This window comes from Salvelinus sp. IW2-2015, linkage group LG14, assembly GCF_002910315.2.
Source record: "Salvelinus sp. IW2-2015 linkage group LG14, ASM291031v2, whole genome shotgun sequence".
Taxonomy (NCBI): Eukaryota; Metazoa; Chordata; class Actinopteri; order Salmoniformes; family Salmonidae; genus Salvelinus; species Salvelinus sp. IW2-2015.
In genome coordinates, this window is record NC_036854.1 from 9,028,815 (window position 1) to 9,039,890 (window position 11,076).

Consider the following 11,076-nt stretch of genomic DNA (forward strand, 5'->3'; position numbering starts at 1 on the left):
AGTTTTAAATTTTTTACAGCAAACACAATTATTTAATTAAGCTAACCACAAAGCCACAAACACACAACCGCAGTCATTTTCACCATGTTTCCACCGCATAGTAGTTTTCACCAAAACGACAAATAGAGATAAAATGAGTCACTAACAAGAACAACTTCATCAGATGACAGTCTTTAATACTTTATGACAATACATTTATGTTTTGTTTAATTTGCTATTTAGTATAAATCATAGTTTTACATTGTGGCTGCAATCACAAATAGCACCAAAGCCACCAGAATAATTACATGAGAGCAAACGTGAAATACATAAATACTCATCATAAAAACATTTTATGAAAAAAATGGCTTTGTACACAACATGAAAGATAAACACTCTTGTGAATCCAGCCTAAATATTTCCGATTTTTTAAAGTGTTTTTACAGCGAAGCGAAACAAATTATACTATTTCTATTCAGCTCATACAGTAGCCAAACACACCAACGCATTAACCTCCCCGCAAAAAATAGCTTGCAACCAAAACCGACAAAAATAGAGATAAAATTAATCACTAAACCTTGAAACAAAATTCATCAGATGACAGTCTATAACCATCATGTTATACAATACAATTATGTTTTTGTTCAAAAAATGTGATATTTATAGCTACCAATCCTGATTATACAGTTGTATATCGTAGCATCGATTCACCAGAATCTCCGGAAGTATTTTGGACACTCACCCAATCTGACCAAAGAACTCGATTGTGTGTGTGTGTGTGTGTGTGTGTGTGTGTGTGTGTGTGTGTGTGTGTGTGTGTGTGTGTGTGTGTGTGTGTGTGTGTGTGTGTGTGTGGCACGGCTCCCTCCTTACATACCTGCACTTGCTCCAGCCTCTCTTCCAGCTCCTTTTTGTTGCCCATAGTGCTCCCCAGACTTCCCAGCCGCTCCTGGATGTCCTCCAGCCAAAGCCACACCCCATGCAGGGTCTCTCCGAATGCCTGGCTCTCCAGGCACCCTCTCAGGCGCTCCCTAGTCCCCTGCAGCAAGGTCTGGTGGTGGGTCTGGAGCTGGGCTGTGGCCTTCACCTCCCCTCCACAGCCTCGACCTGCCTCACGAAGAGACTGGGCCTCCTGGCTGAGACGATCCAGAGAACTCCTGGGGGGAGAGAGAGATGGTAAAGCAACATCTTAAAGTGAATTAATGACTGACTAGCATACAGTGTGTGTATATAGGGTATGTCAGTTACCGATAATGAAACATAACAACATTACAGCAACATGTACCATCACCATGCCTTATCAAGATGAATGACTCATCTCAGTGCTATTTAAGGTTCTTTAGTTTAGAACACAACACACACAAACCTCTTTGTCAGCAGCTTTCTGTGGATCTCCTCCACTCTTTCCAGCTCGTCAGTGCTGTCAGGGACTCCTGGCTGCTCCTCTCCCCCCAGAGGAGGTTCTCTCTTCAGGCTACGCTCCATCTGCTCCAGCCAGTCCCTTAGTCCCTCCACACGGCCCTCAAACCTGAGAAAGCGGAACAGTGCCAATATGACTACTACAACTAAAACAAGCCATGGTAGTTAGCTAGTTAGAACACTGATATCCTTTGGGAAATGATTTAGCATCATCACACAACTCAACAACGTCATTCTTCTACATTCTCAGAATAAACAGGGTTATTTGTGTTACACAAACTCACACTTACAATACTGGTAGGACAATCTATTCTAGCAGGAGGAGCACCTGCTAGATACACACAAACACACTCACTCTGTCAGTAGGGTGATTCCCTCCTCCAGGTCTTGTTGGGTCTGTCTGCACCCCTCCTTGTACCCCTCCCAGTCCCTCTGGCAGGAGGAGAGGCGCTCCTGCACCTGTCCCGACCCCACCTTAGGCAGGTGGAGCAGCAGCCTCTCTGCCTCGCCACACACCTGGCCAAGGTGCTGCTCGCCCTCCTCCACACGCTCCTGCGCCACCTGGGGGACAGGAGGGGAAGGGTGGTGAATAGTTTAGAGCGGTACTAAAGCAGTATAGCATAGACTAACAGAGTAGTAACAATAATGTTAACACTTAACAGTTAACTATGATTGACAGTACCTTTAGCCTCTCCACCTTGGTTCCCAGGGAGGTGACATCTCCTGATTGGTCAGAACATTCTTTTAGCTCCGCCTTCCGTTCAGAGAGCCAGGAGTTAAACTCTTGAACGACCTCTGCTCAGATGGAAAGAACGAATGAAAGAGAAATAGGATGAGAACAGAGAAGGAGAGAAGGAGTGAGAGGATGAGTAAGGGAGAAGATATGGTAGACAAGGTGAAGGGGAAGGAGAATCGTGGCGGATAGAGAGTAGAAGGAGAAAGGGAGAGATTGTGTCAGCGAACAAGGGAGGGCGAGGGAGGAGAGATGCTGTCAGGCAGATGGGATGTGTGGGTGTGTCTGCATGGTGCGGCGCATGGTTGCCTTGGCAACAATCCCAAATGACTCCCCTGAGAGCACCGGTGACGAGTGCAACATTACTCTCAGAGGCACAGGTGTGTGTGTGTGTGTGTGTGTGTGTGTGTGTGTGTTGTGTGTGTGTGTGTGTGTGTGTGTGTGTGTGTGTGTGTGTGTGTGTGTGTGTGTGTGTGTGCGTGTGCGTGCGTGCCAGACAGTGTGTCAGTGCAGTTTGAGTGTGCCCTGGGGAAAGTCAAAGCTAATCAAAATGCAATCTAAGGCACCAGCAGCATTTAAAAGCAACATGTGATGCTATATGGTGCAGATAAAAGGTCTTTACAGGGATCAATCTGTCCTAACTTCTCTAGTATGTATGAGGCAGTAGAACGCAGCCTTCATTCCATCCCCAGTGTCCTGAGCTATTTTATCATGTCAACTCCTCCTTGGTGTTTTCATGTGTCCTACTTTATGCAATCTATTCGTAAATTGTCTCCTGGCTGCTCTGCTATTGTCCATCCACAGGGTCTGTACACAGTAATACAAGCAAGGGTTACAATGAAGAGGGGCCATTTGGATGGGAGAGAGCAAACAGTGAGAATTGAGTTCATATCTATTTGAAATTTACAAAGGGAAATCAAACTTTAAAACCTAAACATATCAGCATAAAACCCAGATTTAACCCTCTGCTCACTGTTGAAACGTAGCTGCAGTGCGTCCTGCAGAGTCCCGCGGGTCCTGGAGCTGAGCTGGGCTGCAGCCTCGGTCCTCTTGGCCAGCAGGGTGAGGTCAGAGGACATATGGGTCAGCTCTTGGGAGGGGTGGGACCTACAGAGTGAACCAAGTGTCTCCCTGGCCATGTCTATATCACCCCTCTGCTGCTGGAGAGCACTTTGGAGATCCTGGGGAGGGGGAAGGGGAGAGAGGGTAATGACTGTCACTCAGGGGTGGCTAGAAATAGAATTCAATAGAATYGATTTTTACTAGCTTAGGATAGTAAATAACATACCTACAATGGTATTTGAATGGATTTCTGTGACCATTGAAAATGATAAACAGCCAAATTCACCATTTGTCAAAGTTCTATACACTCTCTATAAAACTGAGAGCCTGGGCAGGAAACTCCTTCCATCAACGTGTGGTATTCTGCTTGGTTGAAATGGAAAGGGTAATATTATACCTTGACTCGAATCATATCCTCTGGTCCGGAGGGTTCCGTCAGGTCAGACAGGGAGCTCTCCACGGTCTCCAGCCGCTCGGCCATCTGGGACATGAGGTCCTCCAGGCGCTGCTTCTGGAAGCTGAAGTAGGTCAGAGAATGTCTGGCCTGGTCAAACACCTCCTGGGCATGACTGATCTTCTTCCTCAGGTCACACTCCATCACCTGAGAGAGACAGAGAGACATATGGTTGACATTCTCCACATGTTGCTTGGTTAAGTCTCTTTTTGCTGAGGATAACTTGTTGAATAACATGATCTCTGAACCTAAAACTCACCTGCAGCTGGATGGGTGTCTCCTGGAGCTTGGCCAGGTCCTTGAGCTTGGTCACCCTCTCCTGCAGGGCATCCAGCCTCTGTTCTCTCCTCTCCACCTCCGCCTGTTACAACATAGTAAGAGACTCTTTCAGCTGGCATCCTTTGATTTTATTTTTACATTAGGTCTCGCAACAGTGAACAATGTGATGATCTTCATCCATACTAGACTAGACTACACAGCTTGGTCTAACCTGGAAAGTGGCAAGGTGTGTCTCTGTTCCCTGCTTGTCACTAAGATTGGCCACACCCTCAGTGAGGTCAGCRATGGAGGCTGCCGCCCATTGGTCGATATCCCGTTCCATGGTCTTAAGGTCATCCCATAGGGACACACAATGGCCTAGTCTCTCAGCGTTGGTCTGGATCCTCTCTGATACCTACAGGACAGGACAGGCCAATCAATTTACCATTTATATACCTGCTAGGGTGTAAGGTAGCCTAGTGGTTAGAGCATTGGGCCAGTAACAGAGCTGACAAGGTAAAAATCTGTCGTTCTGCCCCTGAACAAGGCAGTTAACCCACTGTTCCCCAGTTGGCCGTCATTGTAAATAAGAATTAGTTCTTAACTGACTTTCCTAGTTAAATAAAGGTTAAATAAAAAAACATCAGCTTTCAGGATCTGTCTCTCTCTCTCTGGACAGTTATTGGCCTGTAATTAAGAGAAGGAGATAGAGAGAAAGAGTCAATCTTTGTTTTCAAGAGGTAGCGAGGTAGTGAGATAAAGATAGGGGGGAGAGTAAGTGAGAGAGAGAAAGGCAGACAACATGTCTAGACTTGTTGATATTGCATGCTCATTTGTGACAGCTGAGCAGTCCGCTGAATCCCACAGGGGGGAGAGAGAGACAGAGAGACAGAGGGAGAGGAAATGAGAGAGACAAACATACAAATATGTACAGAGAAAGAGCGAAAGATTTTGATTTAACAATCTGTTGCCTCCAAAGTGAATTACAAAACCATCTACACCCAGAAGAAATTAAACCCTCAGCTCTCTTCCCCATCCTAGCTCCCTCACCTGCAGCCACTGGTCCCTGAGTGTGTCCATGCCTCTCTGGATGCTGTTGGAGCCACAGTGTGGCACGTTCGCCAGCTCTCTCTGCAGGTACTCTCCTGAACTGATGAACAGGTCCATGTCCTCCTGTCTTCCTCTCAGCTCAGCTATCACTGCCTCGTGCTGTTGAGACAAGAGAGAAAAAGGTGTAATGACAACACTTCACCACTAGGTGGAAATCACAGCATAGATATTATCCCAAGAGCATCGTAGGCCTACCGTACTATACGAACCATATGACTACACTTTATCAGACTGTATAAGGCATTGCTATAACTGTATTACAAGCATGTGAAATATTGATATACCTGCTATTGTATCAGTATCATTCATTACAGTACAGTAGATAGGACTCTACTGTTGGAAAATGGTTGGACCACGGTTAATCACAGTGTGACTGACCCGTGAGAGTATTCTCTTGGCCTCCTCTGGGTTGTGGTTGTGGTCAGGCTGGTTGTGAGTGACGGTCAAGGCATTCTCTACAGTGGAACTGAGGGTGGACCTGAGGGAATGGAAGTGACGTAGCAGCTCCACCAGGAGGCCACACTGCTCYTGACTGGAGGGGGAGAGACAACAATGACAACTTGATGTAACTAAGACTAAACTGGTAACAATCCTCTCTGGACAAAATGGAAAATATGTAGAAAACATTTTGTTAATTGACACAGATGTTGAAACAATGCACCGAGACCCCAGCTACTGCTCCATGTCATCATAGTGAGCTTACTGACACAATAACAAATGCTGGATCTACTACACCACCCAACCAAACCTTCTCTCCCCCACTCCCTCCCTCACCCATCCTCACCCATCAGTGATGATCTTCCTGACGTTCTCCCAGGCTGTTTCCACCAGGCCCACCTCCCTGAGTGCCTCCCCAGCCAGCTCACTGTCTCTCTGGGCCAGCTGGCTTCCCCTCTCCCTCAGCCACTGCTGGGAATGCTGCAGAGACTGAAGCTCATCCTCCAACTGGACAAAGAATCGCAGACTGGGGAGAAGAGACGGGGGACAGAGGGGATTTAACTCAATATATTCATCATAGAGTATATAAACCATAAAATGAGATGTAAACAAATGTATTTTGGTTGTATTCTTCCCCTGGCAGTGTTCTATATTATGAGAGATATTAGTTGTACCTGTTCTGAAATGCTTGTACGCTGCTCTCTCTGGCCCCCTCCTGGCTGGCCCTCTCCTCCAGCTCCCTCAGACTCCTCATCACCTCCTCCCTCCTCTCCCTGAAGGAGGTCCACAGTGCCCCCAGGGCCTCCGCCTGGCTCTGCCTCCACCCCAGGCCTCGCTGCACCCCCTCCAGGGCCACCATGAGGGCCACAGCCTGGCCCCTGCACGACGTCCTCCCCTGGCCGGGACCTTGACCCAGACCACCCTCCCTGGAGCCTTTCCACTCCGCCCCACTCAGGTGGAGGTGGGCCTTGCTGAGCCTCCCATCCAACCCCACTGCCTGGGCCTCCAGACGGGCCACATCCCCGGCCACCTCTCCCAGCCCGTGGTGCAGCTCCTCAGCCTTCGAACGGTCCCAGCTCCCCCTGCCCTCCACAGCCTCCCGGAGGCCCCTGACCGCTCCGGATGCAGCTCCATGGCTCTGGAGGAAGACTCCCAGCTCAGCCAGGCTCTCCCCACGGAGAAGGAGCAGGTGTTGGGCTTCGCTGAGGGGCTGCAGGCAGTCCTCCCTCTGGCCCTGGAGCTGCTGCTGGGCCTCTGTGAAGGAGAAGGAGAGGAGGGAGGACTCTCTCTGCTGCAGAGTCTCTCTCAGGGCTGTCTGCTCCTGGAGGGACTCCTCGTGCTCCTGAGAAAGGCAGTGAAGAGTTTAGCCTAAAAGTTTCAACATCAACATTCATGTAAAAATTCATAATCTATTCTACAGGATCAATCCTTGTCATCTCAAAGGGATACTTGGTGTGTTTATAGCACAATTAAGACACAATTCAGGCAAAAAACGTAGTCTGACTCACCTTGACCTGGGTGACAGCAGCCTGCAGGTCAGCTATGTTGACCTGGGAAGTCGTTCTGAGTACAGACAGGAAGTTCTCGCTCCATTGGGTGAGGGTCAGCAGGGCCTCGTCAAAGAGCTCCACCTGAGACAGGTGTGTCTGCAGCTGCTGCAGCCTGCAGAGGGGAGAGGTATAAGGGTGTGTGTGCCAMGGGGTAAACTCCTGTATTATGGCCTTGCTGGAAATCCTACTTTGGTCATCTGTATATTTACTGTAGGTGTATTATGTCAGGTGGAACACAACACACGTCCTTACCTTTGTGTTATACTGTTTTTCATTGAGGTGCATCTCTCCTCCAGCTGTGTAATTTCATCAGTGAGTTCTCTGACCCGCCCCTTTGGTGCTGTAGGGTAGAGACACGCCCCCAAACTCACCACACCCTGCAGAAAAGCTTCATGGGACTGCAAATCACTCTGCATTTCCTGTAATATCATAAAATAGTATTAAATATGTATAATAAATTATGATGTAGTTATTGAAATATGATTGTGGATTGATGTTAACACTTTTTACCTGTACAGTTTGCAGCTCATTCATCAGCTTTGCTTTGTCTGTAGAGAGGAGTTGAGTGTCTGGACAGCAGACAGACTCACATCTGTCTAACCAGGACCTGAGACTGGAACTCTCCTTCTCATACCTGAGACAAACAGGACAGAGGACACTTTTAAATAGCGAACAGGAAATAAGGTCTAGTACAATTGGTAGTGAGAATATTTACCCGATACACACCTTCTAGTTCATAATATATTATTACTGGACAACCACACACACACACACACACACACACACACACACACCACACACACACACACACACACACACACACACACACACACCAAACACACACACACACACACACAACACACACACACCACACACACACAAGTTGCATGTATCATGGATGCTAAGGGAAGCAGGCTTCCCCAAATATTTGACTAATAATCGCTGTGTTTCATAATTTTTCTTAAATTCGCAAGTGGCTGAATCTCACTGGAAAATCATCGAGTGGGAAACAGTGCCCCTCTGTCTCATTAAGGGCAGCCAATGTATCTGATGAATGTCTGGACCAAAGATGTATGACATGTTGCCGCCATAGTATTTGAATGATGATGCCAGCAAGCATTGGCCTCCCTTGATAAAAAAAATTATAAAAAATTAGCCAATCAGCGTTGAGCTGAGCTCAATTGTGGGTTGTCCTGTCGCAGCAAAATGCCCCCCAAGAGAGGCCAGTTTGGATTTTGCGTCAGACCAATCAAATCATATCCAAAGCAAAATGTCATTGTCAGAAAAACTTGTCTGTTTCTGGTCTGCTGTGTGTTGATGTCCTGCAAGTAGCTAGCTTGCTAAATAGCCCTTTCCTAAGCCATGGATGGAGATGGGGATTTGGACTTAAAACCTTTCTCAATATAGGGGTGCTGTTTCAACATTAGCATTTATCGTCTCCAAATTAAACTGCCTCAACTACTCAATTCTTGCTCGTACAATATGCATATTATAGTATTATGGATTAGAAAACACTCTCTAGTTTCTATAGCCGTTATGAATTAGTCTCTGAGTGAAACAGAACCATTCTACAGCACTTTTCCTGATATGGAGTGAGATTTCAGACATTTTGGCCTCTGGTCCCAGGTCAGTTTTAAAGTCCCTGTAAATCCTATGAGATACAAACACTGCCCATGCCTTCCTCTAGATGTCAGTAAGAGGTGACAATTTGAATGGAGTCGATTGCGCAATCAGGGCCAGTATAAACAGAAAGACCGGATGTACTCGTTCTTTTCCTGCTGCGCCTCACGCAAGATGGACGTCGGACTCTCTCTCTTTCCAAGCGTTGGTTTAGCCACTTATATATCGCCGTCATGTTTACCGTTATAGGTGTTAAAAACATCATAAGTAGTAATGTTAACCGTTTATAGCAATTTTATACTCCGTTTGTGCGATTTTGAGCATTGCTTTGTGATGCACATTGAAGCACCGGCACGTTTCGGTCCCGGTCGACGTTAGTGGGCATTTCGACGACCAAGAGGACAGCTTTCGACCAAAAGAAGATTAGACCCAAGAAAGGATACATGCCCAAGATACTGATGGAAGAACAGCTCACAGAAGAACTATTTATGATGATAAATCGTTGTTCTGTCGAAATTTGTATACGCATATTCCGCCATTTTTTTTGGTATAGCTTCGCTTGGCGAACCCTGTATTGCACAGTAAGATAATTTTTAGAAATGTAATTCAGCAATTGCATTAAGAACTAATTTGTCTTTCGATTGCTGTCCACCCTATATTTTTAGTCAAGTTTACGATTAGTTATTCATTACGCCAGATCATGTCCAAAATGAGCCGACAGTTTCAGGCAGTTTTGCAGTATTGTCATGTTATAAACACGTTTTTTGTGGCTAAATATGCACATTTCGAAACAAACTCTATATAGTGTGTAATATGATTTACAGGGGTGTCATCGGAAGAATTCTGAGAAGTTAGTGAAAAATTAATTACATTTGGCATATTACGTTATCTCCTCTCTTGGCTTGTATCAATGCCGTCGGTAACTTTGCACATTGGTATGCTAATATAACGATTTATTGTGTTTCGCTGTAAAAACACTTAGAACATCTGAAAATATTGTTCTGAATTCACAAGATCTGTGTCTTTCCAATGCTATGCTTTGTCTATTTTAAGAAATGTTTAGATGAGTAAAATTGGTAATACACGTTGCTCTCTGATTATTCTAGTCGAGTTGTGATGTGTGCAATTGTAAACTATGATTTCTACCCTGAAATATGCACATTTTTCTAACAAAAACTATCCATACAATTAAATATGTTATCAGACTGTCATCTGATGAGGTTTTCTTGGGTTAGTGGCTATCAATATCTTTATTGCCAATTGGTGATACTACTGCGTGGAGAGAAAAAATGGTGGACAAAGAAAATGGTGTCTTTTGCTAACGTGGTTAGCTAATAGATTACACTATTGTGCTTCCCTGTAAAAACATTTTAAAAATTCAGAAATGATTGCTGGATTCACAAGAAGTGGATCTTTCATCTGGTATCTTGGACTTGTGATTGAATGATATTTAGATGCTACTATTTACTTGTGACGCTATGCTAGCTATGCTATTCAGCTTTTTTACTGGTGGGGGGTGGGGGGTGCTCCCGGATCCGGGTTTCTGACTCGTTAGAAGTTAATTCTCTGTATAGGCCAATGATTATGACCACGGTTCTGATCTAACCATACATTTTTATATTGTGCCACTGGCCTGAGACGATTGAAGTTCAATACGTAGCTAGCTAACTTAGCTGGTTCATTGTTGCCCATGCGAGGAAGTCAGGCTAGCAAGCATTTTAGCTAGGTAGCCTATGACAACAAAAACTAAAAGTGTACTGTATGACAGAGCCATAGACCGTTTTGACAACATGAAAGAGAGGAGGATGGCATTGCCTTTCAACTAGTCTACAAGTAGATTCAAAAAATGTTTTTACTTGTGCACACACACACACACACACACACACAAATCAGTACCATGGACAGCCACATGATATTTAGCAACGTTGATTGGACTAAATTGTTTTGGTATCTGTAGTTTATTTYCAGTGTATTAAACTAAGCATATATAGCCTTGTTGATTTGATGATGTTTAAATGTTTAAGTGTAAATGGTGCTGGAACAGCGAAGGCAGGGCTCCTGTTGTCTTTGTGCTGACTTGCGGTGATATTGGTCTCAATCAGAGCAGGTGTTAGTCGTTGTCTCTGATTGGGAACCATATTAGGTAGCCTGTTTTGTATTGTGGGTTGTGGGTGATTGTTCCTGTTCTGTGTCTTTTTGTATGTCACCATACGGGACTGTTGCGTTTCGTTCGTTTGTCCGTTTATTGTTTTGTACGTTTATTCATTGTTCTTCGTTTATAAATGTAAGATGTATTTATATCACACTGCGCATTGGTCCTCCGATCTTCTTACTACTCCTCCTCAGATGAGGAGGACGAGAATGTGACACCAACAGTTAAATCATCTGTAGCATGGTCAAGTTAATGTTTTCCACAGTTTACTAAACAAATACTGATTTAGAACAAGAGTATT

General features: G+C 45.3%; 1 protein-coding gene across 1 annotated transcript in view; it reads right to left on the reverse strand.

Moving 5' to 3' along the window:
* The window catches only part of syne1a (spectrin repeat containing, nuclear envelope 1a), a 183,201-nt gene that overhangs the window by 134,273 nt on the left and 37,852 nt on the right, over positions 1 to 11,076 (reverse strand). The window contains 15 exon segments of the mRNA XM_070446763.1: positions 839 to 1,136; positions 1,346 to 1,507; positions 1,754 to 1,959; positions 2,081 to 2,193; positions 3,105 to 3,312; positions 3,591 to 3,794; positions 3,907 to 4,008; positions 4,138 to 4,320; positions 4,956 to 5,114; positions 5,394 to 5,547; positions 5,800 to 5,979; positions 6,128 to 6,795; positions 6,962 to 7,115; positions 7,256 to 7,422; positions 7,514 to 7,637. Of these exon segments, the coding sequence (XP_070302864.1) occupies positions 839 to 1,136; positions 1,346 to 1,507; positions 1,754 to 1,959; positions 2,081 to 2,193; positions 3,105 to 3,312; positions 3,591 to 3,794; positions 3,907 to 4,008; positions 4,138 to 4,320; positions 4,956 to 5,114; positions 5,394 to 5,547; positions 5,800 to 5,979; positions 6,128 to 6,795; positions 6,962 to 7,115; positions 7,256 to 7,422; positions 7,514 to 7,637 (3,082 nt within the window).